Below are 20,000 nucleotides of genomic sequence, written 5' to 3' on the forward strand. Positions count from 1 at the left end.
TATTTACATGTCCCTAAATTCCTTTATTTGTTCTAAACAATGTTGTCTTTCATATCTCTGTGTTTATTTATACCACTATATGTATATATTGTAAATTTATTATTAGTCTGAGCAGGAATAATTGCAAATATATCATGTAATCAGAGTATCATATGTATTTATTTGCAATCAATGGATATTTTAAAAGCTGGGCCAGTTTTCTCTCTGTACCTGTCTAACCCCTCCTGATTGCAATCTAGTTTTAAAAACCACCCCTACACAGGTGTTATAAAATGGGCTGGCATATAAGATGACATTTCTTACTGAAAAAGAAATTCAAGAGAAGGAAGAAAAACACGGAAAATAGCATGAGAGTAAAGAGGTGATTTTAATTTCTGCTGTATCTGATTCATGACAGTTTAAAGTTAGGTGGGCTATCCCTTTGAGCTTTCATCTTAAGATTATATTGAATCAAACATCAATTCAAATTTTAAAATCCTTGTCTAAAATATTACACTGTGTGTTCTAATGTTAGCATCAATGTTTATCTTTAATTTTAAATTCACATATACATACTTTCAAAGTATAATACACAATGTAACAAATGGCACTTACAAGTTCTGATGAGTGATCAATGACACAAGTATCGAGCAATTTGATTAGTTAGTGATAGTTTATAATGTATATTTGAATCAGATTGGCTGATGTCATAAATCATGTGATTATGCATATTCCAATCAAAAATGGTTGAAATATTCACTAGTGTGGGGGTTGTTTAGGAGTTTGCATCATAATTGGTGAGAAAAGTGGTGTGTCCAAATTGGTGCGAAGTAAAGAGTGGGACTTGTATTACATGGCTTAAACATGGTGCACATAGATTTTTCACAAAAAATAAAAAGGAAGTTAGCTATATTATCTTGTGTATTTCATTTTTATCTCAATATCTATTAGTGCGACAAGTTTGGGGCAAAACTTTTCAACAAATTTGTAGAAATAATATTATCCCCTTGCTTTGTAATGAGAAACAAATTTGTGCATAATTCATAAGTAGTAATGTATTTTTCATTTTTATCCCTATATCTACTAGTGCACCAAATGTGGAGCAATAATATTGTTTGATTTAGAAAGGGTATACAATTTTAATAGAGTTTCTAATTTACTTTTATTATGTAATATACTTCATTCTCTTGCAGCATCGAACATAAGCTTTCTGTGTTTTCAGACTCCCATTGAGTTCTATGGCATCCGCAACCTCAAGGGTGACAAATTGAAAACTAGGTACGCTGCGTCGGAATAGACGCGAGCGTACCTGTTAAATGTTTGATTAATTGGGATAAGGGTCAAATAGAGTTGAATCTGAATTTGAAACATCTGTAACGACGCAAGCATCAATCTGGGTCGGATTGAGATCACAGGATCGTATTTTACATCACAAATTTCAACATTTGCCGATCTTGACGCTTTGATAACTACGGTGGATCAATCTTGTGACAAATACGACGTGGGATTCAAGCGTATTTTCAGTTGACCCCTATGACTCACATATTATATATCCTGGGAAAAGTAGAGACTAAAAACCACTGGACAGTCTAATTGCAGCCCTTGGCATTCAAGCTGGGTGGCATCTGTAATAAACTGGATTTCTTTCTAGTTAGACATAAAGGGCAGTCTCAGGGCTGGGATATATTTCTGAAGGGTTTGTGTAGGAGTTGTAGGTACAGTGCAAACCACAGGCTGCGCAGGGGAGATGGAATAAAACAACTCTGAGAAGAAGCTTCATTCCATCTATGGCTCATTCCTCTAATTCTCCCAGCTTGCTCATTCATGTGCATTTAATAGGTGCGTATAAGTAAATCCTGCAATGATGAGCAGGTGTTTGTACCCTCTCTAAGCTGCCCCATGACTCTTACAGCTAGTAAATGTGATCTGCTCGAGTATAGCTATATGAGTGTGTGCGGGCAGGCTATATATACACAGCTGGGATGTACTGGGAGCAAACATATAGTACTGTATATACATTAGGGCTGCCACCTCAGCCATGTTTTCCTGCACACTTATGAGCTACACATGCTGCAGGGTAAGCAGGAATGAACGTGTACTGAGCCTCTGGACAGCACATTAATAGTACTGATGACCTGCACAATGCATGTTCCTCCCTGCACATCCTGCAGCATGTGTAACATATAACTGTACAGCAGCACTATACATGTGTTATACATATACACAATACATGTTCCTCCCTGCACACCCTGCAGCATGTGTAACATATAACTGTACAGCAGCACTATAAATGTGTTATACATATACACAATACATGTTCCTCCCTGCACACCCTGCAGCATGTGTAACATATAACTGTACAGCAGCACTATACATGTGTTATACATATGCACAATACATGTTCCTCCCTGCACACCCTGCAGCATGTGTAACATATAACTGTACAGCAGCACTATACATGTGTTATAAATATACACAATACATGTTCCTCCCTGCACACCCTGCAGCATGTGTAACATATAACTGTACAGCAGCACTATACATGTGTTATAAATATACACAATACATGTTCCTCCCTGCACACCCTGCAGCATGTGTAACATATAACTGTACAGCAGCACTATACATGTGTTATAAATATACACAATGCATGTTCCTCCCTGCACACCCTGCAGCATGTGTAACATATAACTGTACAGCAGAACTATACATGTGTTATACATATACACAATACATGTTCCTCCCTGCACACCCTGCAGCATGTGTAACTTAAAGGGACAGTCTAGTCCATAATAAGCTTTCATGATTCAGATAGGGCAACTTTCCAATTTATTATTAGCACCAATTTTGCTTTGTTCTCTTGGTATTCTTAGTTGAAAGCTAAACCTAGGTAGGCTCATGGAGCAAATTTAAAAAATAAAACTTAACTGGAAACATTGTATTCTATTTCTGAATTCTGAAAGAAAAATGTGGGGTTTCATTTGGTACTAAAGCTTTTTCCTTTTATACACACGTTGCTTGTGACCATTGTGACACAGTGTGTGGAGTGTCCTGAGAAAGCACCACTGGCACTTAGCTGAACACATCTGGTGAGCCAGTGACAAGAGGCATATCTTTGTAGCTACCAATCAACAGCTAGCTGGTGCATAGCTGCTCCTGAGCATACCATGGTATGCTGTTCAGCAAAGGAAAAGACAAAAAAGTCAGTTTAATGATAGAAGCAATTAAAAACTTCTAATACAATTCTGTGTAATTATGACATGATGTCCCTGTATTACAGTGTTTTTCCGGTGTACTGTATATTAGCTTTATTATTTTGTTCACCTGCTTATCTACTAGCACATAACACTTGACTCACTGCCTTATTTCTGTACTGGGTTTATTGCAGTGATTGGCACCCTAGGTACTCATTAAATTATAGGTCTAGGTTAGTGGGTTGGCGTGCGGTGCAACCATTAGGGTGTAGTGACCTGCATTTTAGTGATTGGCCAATAGCAAAATATTCATTCCTTTTACTTTACTGGTCTGTGATCCTTTTAAATTTAGTCTTTTTTTCTTCTTTGTTACAACTGAAAGAGGGCAATAGTATATACAGTATATATATATATATATATACACACACACACACACTTGTGGCAAGCTCACGGTAGGTATATACACACACATACATATATATATATATATATATATACATACATACATACACACATACACACATACACACACACACACACTCGTGGCAATCTCACGGTAGCAATTGGCGCTTATAAAATGTAATTAATTTTATAAATATGCCCCAAATACCCCTAAAATACAGTGTAGTGTATTTTATTAAAAAATAAAGATTTTACCATTTTTATTTTTTAATAAAGTAACTGCACTAGGCAGTATTTTGGGGGTACAAATGGCGAAAGTGAAGTGTTAAAAAAAAATAGCACTGAAAGGTGCTTTTACATAGCGATCTATGGAAACTGTGTGTTCCCTGTAAATAAATATGTATTTGCTTATATACACATAGTAACACATAAATATATATGCATATAGTCATATACATATATATTTATATTTGTGAGCGTTTGCATTGCGCATAACCTGTAATACCAGCACACATTAGCATGTGCTGGTATTAGTGAAGTGCTAATATCGTTGGAGCGCAAGTGATAATTAACACTCCACTTGTAAACTGACCCTATATATATATATATATATATATATACACATACATACATACAGCGGGTATCTTGTTATAGATTGCAGAGGATGTGTTAAGTTTAGTTGGTACAGTGGTGTCTTGTTATAGATTGCAGAGGATTTGTTTAGTGTAGTTAGTACAGCGGGTGTCTTGTTATAGATTTGTTTAGTGTAGTTGGTACAGCGGGTATCTTGTTATAGATTGCAGAGGATTTGTTTAGTGGAGTTGGTACAGCGGGTATCTTGTTATAGATTGCAGAGGATTTGTTTAGTTTAGTTGGTACAGCGGGTATCTTGTCATAGATTGCAGAGGATTTGTTTAGTGTAGTTGGTACAGTGGGTATCTTGTTATAGATTGCAGAGGATTTGTTTAGTGTAGTTGGTACAGCGGTATCTTGTTATAGATTGCAGAGGATTTGTTTAGTGTAGTTGGTACAGCGGGTATCTTGCTACAGATTGCAGAGGATTTGTTTAGTGTAGTTGGTACAGTGGGTATCTTGTTATAGATTGTAGAGGATTTGTTTAGTTTAGTTGGTACAGCGGGTATCTTGTCATAGATTGCAGAGGATTTGTTTAGTGTAGTTGGTACAGCGGTATCTTGTTATAGATTGCAGATGATTTGTTTAGTGTAGTTGGTACAGCGGGTATCTTGTTACAGATTGCAGAGGATTTGTTTAGTGTAGTTGGTACAGTGGGTATCTTGTTATAGATTGCAGAGGATTTGTTTAGTGTAGTTGGTACAGCGGGTATCTTGTTATAGATTGGCGAGGATTTGTTTAGTGTAGTTGGTACAGCGGGTATCTTGTTATAGATTGCAGAGGATTTGTTTAGTGTAGTTGGTACAGTGGTGTCTTGTTATAGATTGCAGAGGATTTGTTTACCATTTTTATTTTTTAATAAAGTAACTGCACTAGGCAGTATTTTAGGGGTACAACAAGTGGCGAAAGTGAGGTGTTAAAAAAAAAAAATAGCACTGAAAGGTGCTTTTACATAGCGATCTATGGGAACTGTTTGTTCCCTGTAAATAAATATGTATATGCTTATATACACATAGTAACACATAAATATATATGCATATAGTCATATACATATATATTTGTGCACGTTTGCATTGCGCATAACCTGTAATACCAGCACACATTTGCGTGTGCTGGTATTAGTGAAGTGCTAATATCGTTGGAGAGCAAGTGATAATTAACACTCCACTTGTAAACTGACCCTATATATATATAAATATATATATATATATATATATATATATATATATATATATATATATATACATACAGCGGGTATCTTGTTATAGATTGCAGAGGATTTTTTTAGTGTAGTTGGTACAACAGGTATCTTGTTATAGATTGCAGAGGATTTGTTTAGTATAGTTGGTACAACAGGTATCTTGTTATAGATTGCAGAGGATTTGTTTAGTTAGTTGGTACAGCAGGTATCTTGTTATAGATTGCAGAGTATTTGTTTAGTGTAGTTGGTACAGCGGGTATCTTGTTATAGATTGCAGAGGATTTGTTTAGTGTAGTTGGTACAGCGGGTATCTTGTTATAGATTGCAGAGGATTTATTTAGTTAGTTTGTACAGCGGGTATTTTGTTATAGATTGCAGAGGATTTGTTTAGTGTAGTTGGTACAGCGGGTATCTTATTATAGATTGCAGAGGATTTGTTTAATATAGTTGGTACAACAGATATCTTGTTATAGATTGCAGAGGATTTGTTTAGTGTAGTTGGCACAGCAGGTATCTTGTTATAGATTGCAGAGGATTTGTTTAGTGTAGTTGGTACAGTGGGTGTCTTGTTATAGATTGCAGAGGATTTGTTTAGTGTAGTTAGTACAGCGGGTGTCTTGTTATAGATTGCAGAGGATTAGTTTTGTGTAGTTGGTACAGTGGTGTCTTGTTATAGATTGCAGAGGATTTGTTTAGTGTAGTTGGTGCAGCCGGTGTCTTGTTATAGATTGCAGAGGATTTGTTTAGTTTAGTTGGTACAGTTGGTGTCTTGTTATAGATTGCATAGGATTTGTTTAGTGTAGTTGGTACAGTGATGTCTTGTTATAGATTGCAGAGGATTTGTTTAGTATAGTTGGTACAACAGGTATCTTGTTATAGATTGCAGAGGATTTGTTTAGTTAGTTGGTACATCGGGTATCTTGTTATAGATTGCAGAGGATTTGTTTAGTGTAGTTGGTACAGCGGGTATCTTGTTATAGATTGCAGAGGATTTGTTTAGTATAGTTGGTACAACAGATATCTTGTTATAGTTTGCAGAGGATTTGTTTAGTTAGTTGGTACAGCGGGTATCTTGTTATAGATTGCAGAGGATTTGTTTAGTGTAGTTGGTACAGCGGGTATCTTGTTATAGATTGCAGAGGATTTGTTTAGTGTAGTTGGTACAGCGGGTATCTTGTTATAGATTGCAGAGGATTTGTTTAGTGTAGTTAGTACAGCGGGTGTCTTGTTATAGATTGCAGAGGATTTTTTTAGTGTAGTTGGTACAACAGGTATCTTGTTATAGATTGCAGAGGATTTGTTTAGTGTAGTTGGTACAGTGGGTATCTTGTTTTATATTGCAGAGGATTTGTTTTGTGTAGTTGGTACAGCTGGTATTTTGTTATAGATTGCAGAGGATTTGTTTTGTGTAGTTGGTACAGCGGGTATCTTGTTATAGATTGCATTGCTGTGTTATGTAGCAGTAATGGCCAGTCAAATTGTAGACAGTTAGGTTTTGTAAACACTCCAACTCCCATGGTTCTCGTCATTTACATGAATGTGTTAGATTCAAGGGTGTTGTATTGCAATTACATATTATACAGGTGTGTGGGATGGTACTCACCAGAATGTTGTGTAGTCGTTGCAACCCCTGAGTGACGAATCCCTGGAAGGCCACTGACTGCTGTGGTCTCATTGGCCTGCGGATTATCTCCTAACAGGTGTTGTATTCCACTTGTAGGGCTGGGCCACCGCTTGTTCCCCTCTGGTGGAATGCTTCCTGTCCCATCTTCTCCTTCACCCGTCTCTTGCAGTCATTCCACCTCTTCTTCAGACCCTCAACATTCCTCCTCTTCTGGGCCATGCTGTTCACAGCATCGTCCATCTGTTGCCCTGCGGCCCTCCTTCTCTTTGCACAGACTGGCCAAAAAGCTCATCACAATTATTCATGATGGACAAGGGCCCTGATTTTCAGACACCTAACGAAGCCCCAAAGTTTTAGGAGAATACCGACGTATACCTACTCCAGCTTGCTCCTCTTTGTGTAAAGGGTCTTTTCATATGCAAAGGAAGGGGGTGTGTCTGCTATTTCCCACTTGCAGTGGGTGTTCCAGTAACCTTTTAAACAGAGCTAAGCTGTGAGCTTCTAAGCAAGTTTTTAAATAGTTTTATACTGGATTTTTAGATCAGTGCCCTTGCATATTATTCTTTATATTAGTGACTATTATATGCAGTTAAATGAAAATTGGTGTATACTGTCCCTTTAACAATAACTCTTTTATTCACAGCAGTCCAGTGACCCCTTAAAGGGACATTAAACACTAAATAAATGTTAAATATAGTGATGCTTTCTAAGAAAAGATTAACCTGAGAATAACATGTAGATTTATTTTTTAATAGGTGTAAAATGTTATTGTATGTAAAACAATAGGAGCTGCCATGTTGTAACTTAGGTTACCTTCTCTGCTGTTGCCAATTAGAGACAGATATAAATAGGTCACTAGAGTGTGCAGCCAATGACTGTGTGTAATATAATAGTGTTCTGCACTTCCATTTATAAAAGGAACTGAAAAGCTCACAATTTTTGAAAATTGGGGACAAAATAAATAATGAAAGTATATTGCAATTTTATATATATATATATATATATATATATATATATATATATATATATATATATGTGTGTGTGTGTGTGTATATATATATATATATATATCTCAAAGTGTTTCATGCAAAACAAATATATCCACAGGTGAATAATTCAAAAGAAAACATTTAATAGTGCATGCAAGCAGTGAGCTACAGCATAACAGATCCGTGTGTGTATAAACATGGAGACATTATCAGACACAACCAACACACAGGGTAAAACTGGCACCATTTTTTTTATATGTAACAGGTGTTTTATTAATACTAATACACTATAGTGATACTAATATTGTATTTACTTAACCCACTCTTTACTGCCTGTCAGCCACTTTGCATTTGCACTTAGGGAAATTTAAAAACAAACAGGTTGAGACCTTGGTGTGCAATAACAAGCTTCAGGTTATGGCCACCCCTACGCTAGCAAGTGGTATGACCTGTAATTGTAGTTGAACCTGAAGGTGCAGCTCTGTTCATTTAACTCTTCCCCACACTGAGATGTAGATTCTAAAGCACCTCTGTACACCTGGTTATACCTCAATAAACTCACCTTTTGCTTTGTTAACAGGGACAAATTGGAGTAGATAGTGAAACTGTCTTCAAGTTGGCTGCACTCATTCTCCAGGTAAGAGTCTCTACTCAGTTTACCCTCTTAAAACATAGTTTAGAGGTTTTTACCTGCGCTTTTGCTGTATTTTTCACATGTAAGCTTCCTAGTGCATGATCTTATGTGCATGTACTGGCTGTTTGCAGTAGATGTGGTGTAATAGCATATGTAAATATCATATAATAACACAATATACAATTACTGCAAGCTCAATGTATCATTATAGCTGACTTTATGCAGAGAGATGCAGTATAGTACATTAACTTTACTTGTCTGACAGATATTTTAACCCACACGATTAACAAACTGATCAGTCTTTGATATTCCACAATTTATAGATCTACCGGCTACTATGAAATTGTATCTCTTTGTTTCCATTCAGCCTCTATATCATAGATACTGTCAATGAGACATTGCCTACGAAAAGTAAAATACAGAGTTTTATCTTTGTTAAAGGCAAAGCAAATGGAATGGAATCTGTGTTAGAGTAAAGGAACAGAATACAATAAATGGCTGATTTGGTGCAATGTGATTATATGCTCTGTCAGGTTAGTATGTTGAGCTGTGGAAGAAAGAAATAATGTTTATAAAATCATCTATTACAGCAGCACTGACTTGTTTGTTCAGAAGTTATAGTAACCCTCAAATTAACAAAGGCTTCAGTGATGTCTGATAAAGGAGCCTTAGATGTCTTTTGTCACCTGTCATATTAACTTGTTAACGCTGTCTTAACTTGTATCCATATATCAAAGCACAGATCACTGCACCAGCAACCCAGCACTGAGGTCTAGCACGATTCCTAGTCAATAATTCCTAAACAACAGAGGGGTTCCCACAATTCTGACCTTTAACCCCTTTATTACCAATCCAAGGACAGGATTTCAGCATTTGACAAATCACCATTGGCTGAACCACTTGCACTTAAAGGGACACTGAACCCACATTTTTGCTTTTGTGATTAAGATAGAGCATGACATTTTATGCAACTTTCTAATTTACTCCTATTATCAAATGTTCTTTATTCTCTTGGTATCTTTATTTGAAATGCAAGAATGTAAGTTTAGATGCCGGCCCATTTTTGGTGAACAACCTAGGTTGTCCTTGCTAATTGGTGGATAAATTCATCCACCAATCAAAAACTGCTGTCCAGAGTTCTGAGCCAAGAAAAAAGCTTAGATGCCTTCTTTTTCATATAAAGATAGCAAGAGAACAAAGAAAAAATGATAATAGAAGTAAATTAGAAAGTTGCTTAAAATTACATGCTCTATCTGAATCCCAAAATAAAAATGTTGGGTTCAGTGTCCCTTTAAACCAGGAGACCATTGATACAATATTATTACATTTTCACTGTTAAAAGGGACATTAAATTATTTTTATTTATTCATAATAAATATCAGGTATTGCATTGCACAAGATCTGCATGCAAAAGAAATGTTTTGAAAGCATTTAAGCTGGCATGGTTTTATTATTTTCTTTTATTTGGTGTGGTCAAATAGGGGCATAACTGAATTCCCTCCTGTGTTGATCAAGCAATCACTGTGCAATATTGTAGTGTCAGGGTTTGGAAATCTGCCAGATGCCTCCAGCCTTTATAGGGACAGTTTTAAAAGCACCATTACAAGAAAACTAGGTAAACTAAATACATACAGAGAGAAGTGCACTCACAGGAACGAACAACTGGCTCAATAACATTGTTAGCCTGTTCTATGGCGATTTACCACCTGGGTGCAACTTTTTGGGTGATGGGGGAAACCAGACGTGGACTCCTTGCCCAGTGTGCTTAGAGGAATGTGGCTGCACCTCACTGACGAGGCCCATAGGAGGCCGAAACGATCGTCTGGGGTTGTCATGTTCCTTGTTCAGAGGAGAATTGCCTGGTATTTCGGGCTGGACTGACCTTACTTGGCGGGATCAGACTGATATACTTCAGGAAAGTTTTCTTCTGTGAAAAGCACACTGGTCTAAAAGAGGCTGCTTCCGGGTGGTAAATCGCCATAGAACAAGCCACTGAGCTGTTGTTCGTTCCTGGTAGAGCGCTTCTCTCTTTGTATGCAAATTATTATGACCCTGGGGAAGTCTCCCTATGGGTGATGGGGGAAACCAGACGTGGACTCCTTGCCCAGTGTGCTTAGAGGAATGTGGCTGCACCTCACTGACGAGGCCCATAGGAGGCCGAAACGATCGTCTGGGGTTGTCATGTTCCTTGTTCAGAGGAGAATTGCCTGGTATTTCGGGCTGGACTGACCTTACTTGGCGGGATCAGACTGATATACTTCAGGAAAGTTTTCTTCTGTGAAAAGCACACTGGTCTAAAAGAGGCTGCTTCCGGGTGGTAAATCGCCATAGAACAAGCCACTGAGCTGTTGTTCGTTCCTGGTAGAGCGCTTCTCTCTTTGTATGCAAATTATTATGACCCTGGGGAAGTCTCCCTATGGGTGATGGGGGAAACCAGACGTGGACTCCTTGCCCAGTGTGCTTAGAGGAATGTGGCTGCACCTCACTGACGAGGCCCATAGGAGGCCGAAACGATCGTCTGGGGTTGTCATGTTCCTTGTTCAGAGGAGAATTGCCTGGTATTTCGGGCTGGACTGACCTTACTTGGCGGGATCAGACTGATATACTTCAGGAAAGTTTTCTTCTGTGAAAAGCACACTGGTCTAAAAGAGGCTGCTTCCGGGTGGTAAATCGCCATAGAACAAGCCACTGAGCTGTTGTTCGTTCCTGGTAGAGCGCTTCTCTCTTTGTATGCAAATTATTATGACCCTGGGGAAGTCTCCCTATGGGTGATGGGGGAAACCAGACGTGGACTCCTTGCCCAGTGTGCTTAGAGGAATGTGGCTGCACCTCACTGACGAGGCCCATAGGAGGCCGAAACGATCGTCTGGGGTTGTCATGTTCCTTGTTCAGAGGAGAATTGCCTGGTATTTCGGGCTGGACTGACCTTACTTGGCGGGATCAGACTGATATACTTCAAGAAAGTTTTCTTCTGTGAAAAGCACACTGGTCTAAAAGAGGCTGCTTCCGGGTGGTAAATCGCCATAGAACAAGCCACTGAGCTGTTGTTCGTTCCTGGTAGAGCGCTTCTCTCTTTGTATGCAAATTATTATGACCCTGGGGAAGTCTCCCTATGGGTGATGGGGGAAACCAGACGTGGACTCCTTGCCCAGTGTGCTTAGAGGAATGTGGCTGCACCTCACTGACGAGGCCCATAGGAGGCCGAAACGATCGTCTGGGGTTGTCATGTTCCTTGTTCAGAGGAGAATTGCCTGGTATTTCGGGCTGGACTGACCTTACTTGGCGGGATCAGACTGATATACTTCAGGAAAGTTTTCTTCTGTGAAAAGCACACTGGTCTAAAAGAGGCTGCTTCCGGGTGGTAAATCGCCATAGAACAAGCCACTGAGCTGTTGTTCGTTCCTGGTAGAGCGCTTCTCTCTTTGTATGCAAATTATTATGACCCTGGGGAAGTCTCCCTATGGGTGATGGGGGAAACCAGACGTGGACTCCTTGCCCAGTGTGCTTAGAGGAATGTGGCTGCACCTCACTGACGAGGCCCATAGGAGGCCGAAACGATCGTCTGGGGTTGTCATGTTCCTTGTTCAGAGGAGAATTGCCTGGTATTTCGGGCTGGACTGACCTTACTTGGCGGGATCAGACTGATATACTTCAGGAAAGTTTTCTTCTGTGAAAAGCACACTGGTCTAAAAGAGGCTGCTTCCGGGTGGTAAATCGCCATAGAACAAGCCACTGAGCTGTTGTTCGTTCCTGGTAGAGCGCTTCTCTCTTTGTATGCAAATTATTATGACCCTGGGGAAGTCTCCCTATGGGTGATGGGGGAAACCAGACGTGGACTCCTTGCCCAGTGTGCTTAGAGGAATGTGGCTGCACCTCACTGACGAGGCCCATAGGAGGCCGAAACGATCGTCTGGGGTTGTCATGTTCCTTGTTCAGAGGAGAATTGCCTGGTATTTCGGGCTGGACTGACCTTACTTGGCGGGATCAGACTGATATACTTCAGGAAAGTTTTCTTCTGTGAAAAGCACACTGGTCTAAAAGAGGCTGCTTCCGGGTGGTAAATCGCCATAGAACAAGCCACTGAGCTGTTGTTCGTTCCTGGTAGAGCGCTTCTCTCTTTGTAAGAAAACTAGGTAAAACAAATGTAAAAAAACTACACTGATAAGTATTGCACTGCTGTGCATTATTTACATTTCTTATGGAAATGTAATATTGATTTTAATCTTGTAATAGATGTAGAATTTGCTATAGCTTACAATGTTTCAGTTTTGATACAACTTATACGTTATCAATGAAACATTTATTGGAACATTTTAAAGATAAGTATAGTTAGAAAGTATTATTTCTTATGCAACAGCTTTTGCTGCACAGCTGACTAGTTTTTGGCATGCAGACTAGATTATTAAAAGGTATAGAAAGGTCAAAATTGAAATGTGCACTTAAATATAAGCATTTTAGCAATGCACTTTCATTAGCAAAAATGCTTCTAGTAAAAGTTATTATTGTATTTAATGTGATATGCACATATGCTGTTAGGGCCTGTGCACCAGTATTTAAGCCCAGGACCTGATATTCAAAAGCTTCTTGCTCAGGTGAGATGATCTATAGCTCTGTGCTCAGGTGAGATGATCTATAGCTCTTTGCTCAGGTGAGATGATCTATAGCTCTTTGCTCAGGTGAGATGATCTATAGCTCTGTGCTCGGGTGAGATGATCTAAAGCTCTGTGCTCGGGTGAGATGATCTAAAGCTCTGTGCTCAGGTGAGATGATCTATAGCTCTGTGCTCAGGTGAGATGATCTAAAGCTCTGTGCTGAGGTGAGATGATCTAAAGCTCTGTGCTGAGGTGAGATGACTTAAAGCTCTGTGCTCAGGTGAGATGATCTATAGCTCTGTGCTCAGGTGAGATGATCTAAAGCTCTGTGCTCAGGTGAGATGATCTAAAGCTCTTTGCTCAGGTGAGATGATCTAAAGCTCTTTGCTCAGGTGAGATGATCTAAAGCTCTTTGCTCAGGTGAGATGATCTAAAGCTCTTTGCTCAGGTGAGATGATCTAAAGCTCTGTGCTCAGGTGAGATGATCTAAAGCTCTGTGCTCAGGTGAGATGATCTAAAGCTCTGTGCTAAGGTGAGATGATCTAAAGCTCTTTGCTCAGGTGAGATGATCTAAAGCTCTGTGCTGAGGTGAGATGATCTAAAGCTCTGTGCTCGGGTGAGATGATCTAAAGCTCTGTGCTCTGGTGAGATGATCTAAAGCTCTGTGCTCAGGTGAGATGATCTAAAGCTCTTTGCTCAGGTGAGATGATCTAAAGCTCTTTGCTCAGGTGAGATGATCTATAGCTCTTTGCTCAGGTGAGATGATCTATAGCTCTTTGCTCAGGTGAGATGATCTATAGCTCTTTGCTCAGGTGAGATGATCTAAAGCTCTGTGCTCAGGTGAGATGATCTAAAGCTCTGTGCTCAGGTGAGATGATCTAAAGCTCTTTGCTCAGGTGAGATGATCTAAAGCTCTGTGCTCAGGTGAGATGATCTAAAGCTCTGTGCTCAGGTGAGATGATCTAAAGCTCTGTGCTCAGGTGAGATGATCTAAAGCTCTGTGCTCAGGTGAGATGATCTAAAGCTCTGTGCTCAGGTGAGATGATCTAAAGCTCTTTGCTCAGGTGAGATGATCTAAAGCTCTGTGCTCAGGTGAGATGATCTATAGCTCTTTGCTCAGGTGAGATGATCTAAAGCTCTGTGCTCAGGTGAGATGATCTAAAGCTCTGTGCTCAGGTGAGATGATCTAAAGCTCTGTGCTCAGGTGAGATGATCTAAAGCTCTGTGCTCAGGTGAGATGATCTAAAGCTCTGTGCTGAGGTGAGATGATCTAAAGCTCTGTGCTCAGGTGAGATGATCTAAAGCTCTGTGCTCAGGTGAGATGATCTAAAGCTCTGTGCTCAGGTGAGATGATCTAAAGCTCTGTGCTCTGGTGAGATGATCTAAAGCTCTGTGCTCTGGTGAGATGATCTAAAGCTCTGTGCTCTGGTGAGATGATCTAAAGCTCTGTGCTCTGGTGAGATGATCTAAAGCTCTGTGCTCTGGTGAGATGATCTAAAGCTCTGTGCTCTGGTGAGATGATCTAAAGCTCTCTGCTCTGGTGAGATGATCTAAAGCTCTCTGCTCTGGTGAGATGATCTAAAGCTCTGTGCTCGGGTGAGAGGATCTAAAGCTCTGTGCTGAGGTGAGAGGATTGAAAGCTTTGTGCTCGGGTGAGATGATCTAAAGCTCTGTGCTCGGGTGAGATGATCTAAAGCTCTGTGCTCGGGTGAGATGATCTAAAGCTCTGTGCTCGGGTGAGATGATCTAAAGCTCTGTGCTCGGGTGAGAGGATCTAAAGCTCTGTGCTCGGGTGAGAGGATCTAAAGCTCTGTGCTCGGGTGAGAGGATCTAAAGCTCTGTGCTCGGGTGAGAGGATCTAAAGCTCTGTGCTCGGGTGAGAGGATCTAAAGCTCTGTGCTCGGGTGAGAGGATTTAAAGCTCTGTGCTCGGGTGAGAGGATCTAAAGCTCTGTGCTCGGGTGAGAGGATCTAAAGCTCTGTGCTCGGGTGAGAGGATCTAAAGCTCTGTGCTCGGGTGAGAGGATCTAAAGCTCTGTGCTCGGGTGAGAGGATCTAAAGCTCTGTGCTCGGGTGAGAGGATCTAAAGCTCTGTGCTCGGGTGAGAGGATCTAAAGCTCTGTGCTCGGGTGAGAGGATCTAAAGCTCTGTGCTCGGGTGAGAGGATCTAAGTCTTAGATCATCTCACCCGAGAACAGAGATATAGATTCGAAGACATCTCGTCAGTATAGAGAGATCGCTAAAAAAACATTAGAAACACAAATTTTAATTTGAAAGATATTTCTCCCACTATTAATTGTTTTGTAAGCAGATTATAGACACCCACCTTACAATATAAGGTCTAATAGATTTGACATGATTTCTCTCCATGCAGACAAGCCCTCGGACAGCTGGCAGTGGTATTTATTGTGCCTGTGTCAAACAAGGAACTTCTGACTCTGAGAACAAGTGGGGTTTGTATGCTTCTGCACAAGCCCTCAAAGTATATGCAGCTGATAAACCGTAATAATCTTTACTAGAAGCATTTTTCTAATGGAACTATATTGCAGAAATGTTTCTATTTAAATACATCATTCACATTTCAATTTTGTCCTCCGTATAGTTTTGTGCACGCGTTAGCTCCTTGGGGGGACCTGCAGTCAAAATGAAATAAATCTTAATGGTTTATACGAATTACACAATATGGCAAAGAAGGCCAAGTAAAATAAAACAAGGGACTCTATTATAGCCACTGTTTTTTTAAATGAAAATGTATCTTGCTGCAGACGGACACATTCTCCAGCATCTACAACATTTCAGATTGCGCAAGAGCAGGGCCTGTTAATCACCCAGAATGACGATAAGAAACAGCAACCGCTTGTAAGATTCAGGCTCACTCATGCGAATCTGCACTGCAAAGTGCCTAAAGGTGCAAATGCAGTTTGATCAATTCTCCCTTTTAGGGTGGGCTACTAATCAGATATGGTGGCCCGTCTATTTTTTATTTTTTTTTATCTTTATTTACAACCAGTATCAGGTACAAACAATAAGATTGATGTCCTTTGCACACCACGCAGGGTGAAAAAAAAACAAAGGCACACCCACTGAAAATGTAGAAACAAAATACAGTGACATTTGAAGGAAAAAATCGTCAGTGCATTAAAATATTATCTAGTCTGAAGACCTGTGTACCTTGATACGGGGAATTTTATAGTTTTATAACCTAATACCATTACACTAAACGTCACTAACAAGCAAAAACAAAAAAGATAAAACAACCTAACAAAAGCAAAACAAAAGGGGGGGTAAGGAAAATCAAACCCCACTGTACAGAACTAAACTGAACTACCCCCTCCATGCCTCCCGACTCATCCCCGCCAGTGAAATCAACCTCTTCTAGTTTGGCAACTCTCCTCTGAGACATGCTTCTTGTACATATATTGAATTACGAAAAGGAAAAATATATTGTTTCTGAATACCAGCTGGTAGGCTTTGAATAAAGTTACTCCATTTATAAAAAACTAATTTCGTATGTATATTATTAATAAATTGTGAAAAGTTTGGAGTTTTTTTAGATTTCCAGGAGGAAAAGATAACATTCCTGGTGCATAATGTTGTAAAATCTATGAAAACAAGATTCAAGTTAGGCATCAAAGGCACATTTTCATATAGCAAAATTATATCTTCTTTCTTTAGATACAACTGTTTAAGAATTTTTGAGAGCCAAAAGGATATTTTGGCCCAAAAGCTAAATACCTTTTGGGCAATTCCAAATACAGTGAATTAAATCTGCACTTGGAAAGTTACATCTCAAACATGCAAAACTTTGGTTTTTGTTCCATAGACTTAAGACGTGGGGCGTTACATAAATGCGATTAATCAATTTTAGGTGGCCTGTCTATTACTTGTATGTGTTGACAGTGCAGCCAATCAGATGCTTTAGCACCCGCAACATGGATAATATATAGAGAGCTCCTGCATCTGTGATGGATAAAGCAGCGCTACAGAGCTTGCACAACCCATCTGACACCTTACAGCAGAGCTTGCACAGCCCGTGTGACACCTTACAGCAGAGCTTGCACAGCCCGTGTGACACCTTACAGCAGAGCTTGCACAGCCCGTGTGACACCTTACAGCAGAGCTTGCACAGCCCGTGTGACACCTTACAGCAGAGCTTGCACAGCCCGTGTGACACCTTACAGCAGAGCTTGCACAGCGCGTGTGACCCCTTACAGCAGAGCTTGCACAGCCCGTGTGACACCTTACAGCAGAGCTTGCACAGCCCGTGTGACACCTTACAGCAGAGCTTGCACAGCCCGTGTGACACCTTACAGCAGAGCTTGCACAGCCCGTGTGACACCTTACAGCAGAGCTTGCACAGCCCGTGTGACCCCTTACAGCAGAGCTTGCACAGCCCGTGTGACCCCTTACAGCAGAGCTTGCACAGCCCGTGTGACCCCTTACAGCAGAGCTTGCACAGCCCGTGTGACCCCTTACAGCAGAGCTTGCACAGCCCGTGTGACCCCTTACAGCAGAGCTTGCACAGCCCGTGTGACACCTTACAGCAGAGCTTGCACAGCCCGTGTGACACCTTACAGCAGAGCTTGCACAGCCCGTGTGACCCCTTACAGCAGAGCTTGCACAGCCCGTGTGACACCTTACAGCAGAGCTTGCACAGCCCGTGTGACCCCTTACAGCAGAGCTTGCACAGCCCGTGTGACCCCTTACAGCAGAGCTTGCACAGCCCGTGTGACCCCTTACAGCAGAGCTTGCACAGCCCGTGTGACCCCTTACAGCAGAGCTTGCACAGCCCGTGTGACCCCTTACAGCAGAGCTTGCACAGCCCGTGTGACCCCTTACAGCAGAGCTTGCACAGCCCGTGTGACCCCTTACAGCAGAGCTTGCACAGCCCGTGTGACCCCATACAGCAGAGCTTGCACAGCCCGTGTGACCCCTTACAGCAGAGCTTGCACAGCCCGTGTGCCTTTTGCCTTACAGCCTACAGCAGAGCTTTGTGAGGGGCAGCCATGGGGAGTGTATAAACATGCACCTATGGGTTTGTAAAAGTATCAGTTGTACATTGATCAACAATGGTCTCGTGATATGGCAGTTGTTCATGTCCATTTAATCAGGGGGAATATACTGTAGTATATTTATCCTCTACCATATCAGAAATATGTTAATCCAATAATCCAATCCATATTATTATACATAGGTGTCAGCTGTAGAAGTGCAGGGTATGTAGTAATTGATACGCAGAACAAAAATCATTCTGACACGTAAACAAGTAATATACAGCTGTGTTTGTGCATTACCTTTCAAATTCACATTACTTAAAGGGATATAAAGACTGAAATGTGTGTGGGTACATTTCAATTTTAAATAGAATTATTTTTGCAATAGACTCTTATTAGCAAAAATGCGTCTAATAAAAGTTATTGCTGTTTTTCAGTGGCATACGCACATATGTTGTGAGGGCCCATTAGGGTTGCCACCTCGGCCATGTTTCCCTGCACACTTATGAGTTACACATGCTGCAGGGTATGCAGGGAGGAACCTGTATTGTGCTGGTCATCAGTACTATTCATGTGCTGTCCAGAGACACAATACATGTTCCTCCCTGCACACCCTGCAGCATTGTGTAACTCATAAGTGTGCAGGGAAACATGGCTGAGGTGGCAACCCTAGGGCCCATGCACTGGTGTTCAAACACCACACCACATCAGAGAGTCAGCAGCAGCTTGTAAGACTCAAAGGGACAGTCTACTTGAAAATTGTCATTGTTTAAAAAGATAGATATTCCCTTTATTTTTGCACAACCAACATTGTTATATTAATATACTTTTTACTTCTGTGATTACCCTGTATCTAAGCCTCTGCAGACTGCCCCTTATCTCAGTTATATTAATATATTTTTTACCTCTGTGATTACCTTGTATCTAAGCCTCAGCAGACTGCCCCTTATCTCAGTTATATTAATATCCTTTTTACCTCTGTGATTACCCTGTATCTAAGCCTCTGCAGACTCCCCCTATCTCAGTTATATTAATATACTTTTTACCTCTGTGATTACCTTGTATCTAAGCCTCTGCAGACTGCACCTTATCTCAGTTATATTAATATACTTTTTACTTCTGTGATTACCTTGTATCTAAGCCTCTGTAGACTGCCCCTTTATTTCAGTTCTTTTGACAACTTGCATTTCAGCCAATCAGTGCTGACTCATAAATAGTTCCACGGGAGTGAGCAAAATGTTATCTATATGGCACACATGAACTAGCACTGTCTAGCTCAGACAAAGCAAATTTGATGATAAAAGTAAATTGGAAAGTTGTTTAAAATCGCATTTGTCCTATCTGAATGTTGAGAGTTTTATTTTTACTTGACTGTCCCTTTAAGTCTTCATAGACACAATATACACCGCCGGCAGCTCTCTGAGCTTGAATACTGGTGCACGGACCTCACAGCATATGTGCGTATGCTGCTAAAAAAAGAAAACAGTAATAACTTTTACTAGAAGTATTTTTGATAATGAAAGTGTATTGCAAAAATGCTTCTAATTAAAACTGAAATGCACTCATCCAGGGTTTCATTTTGACCTTTCTATCCCTTTAAAGCTCTTTAGTTGCCAGAGTGGAGTGCAACACATTGCAAAGCCGTGGGTTAATCTAGTCTCTCACTGCCAGATGGAATGCAGACTCCTTTTTTCTTTCTTGTTTGGGTACCTGGTAGTGAAAGGGTTTAAGAAGGCCCATACAATGTGAGACTGTACTG

General features: G+C 40.4%; 1 protein-coding gene across 1 annotated transcript in view; it reads left to right on the top strand.

Annotated features, from left to right (window-relative positions):
- The window catches only part of FRMD4B (FERM domain containing 4B), a 707,344-nt gene that overhangs the window by 465,050 nt on the left and 222,294 nt on the right, over positions 1-20,000 (top strand). Inside the window, exon 6 of the mRNA XM_053720679.1 lies at positions 8,603-8,659. Coding sequence (XP_053576654.1) covers positions 8,603-8,659 — 57 coding nt within the window. The remainder of the gene's footprint in view (positions 1-8,602; positions 8,660-20,000) is intronic.

The sequence above is a fragment of the Bombina bombina genome, chromosome 7 (assembly GCF_027579735.1).
Source record: "Bombina bombina isolate aBomBom1 chromosome 7, aBomBom1.pri, whole genome shotgun sequence".
Taxonomy (NCBI): Eukaryota; Metazoa; Chordata; class Amphibia; order Anura; family Bombinatoridae; genus Bombina; species Bombina bombina.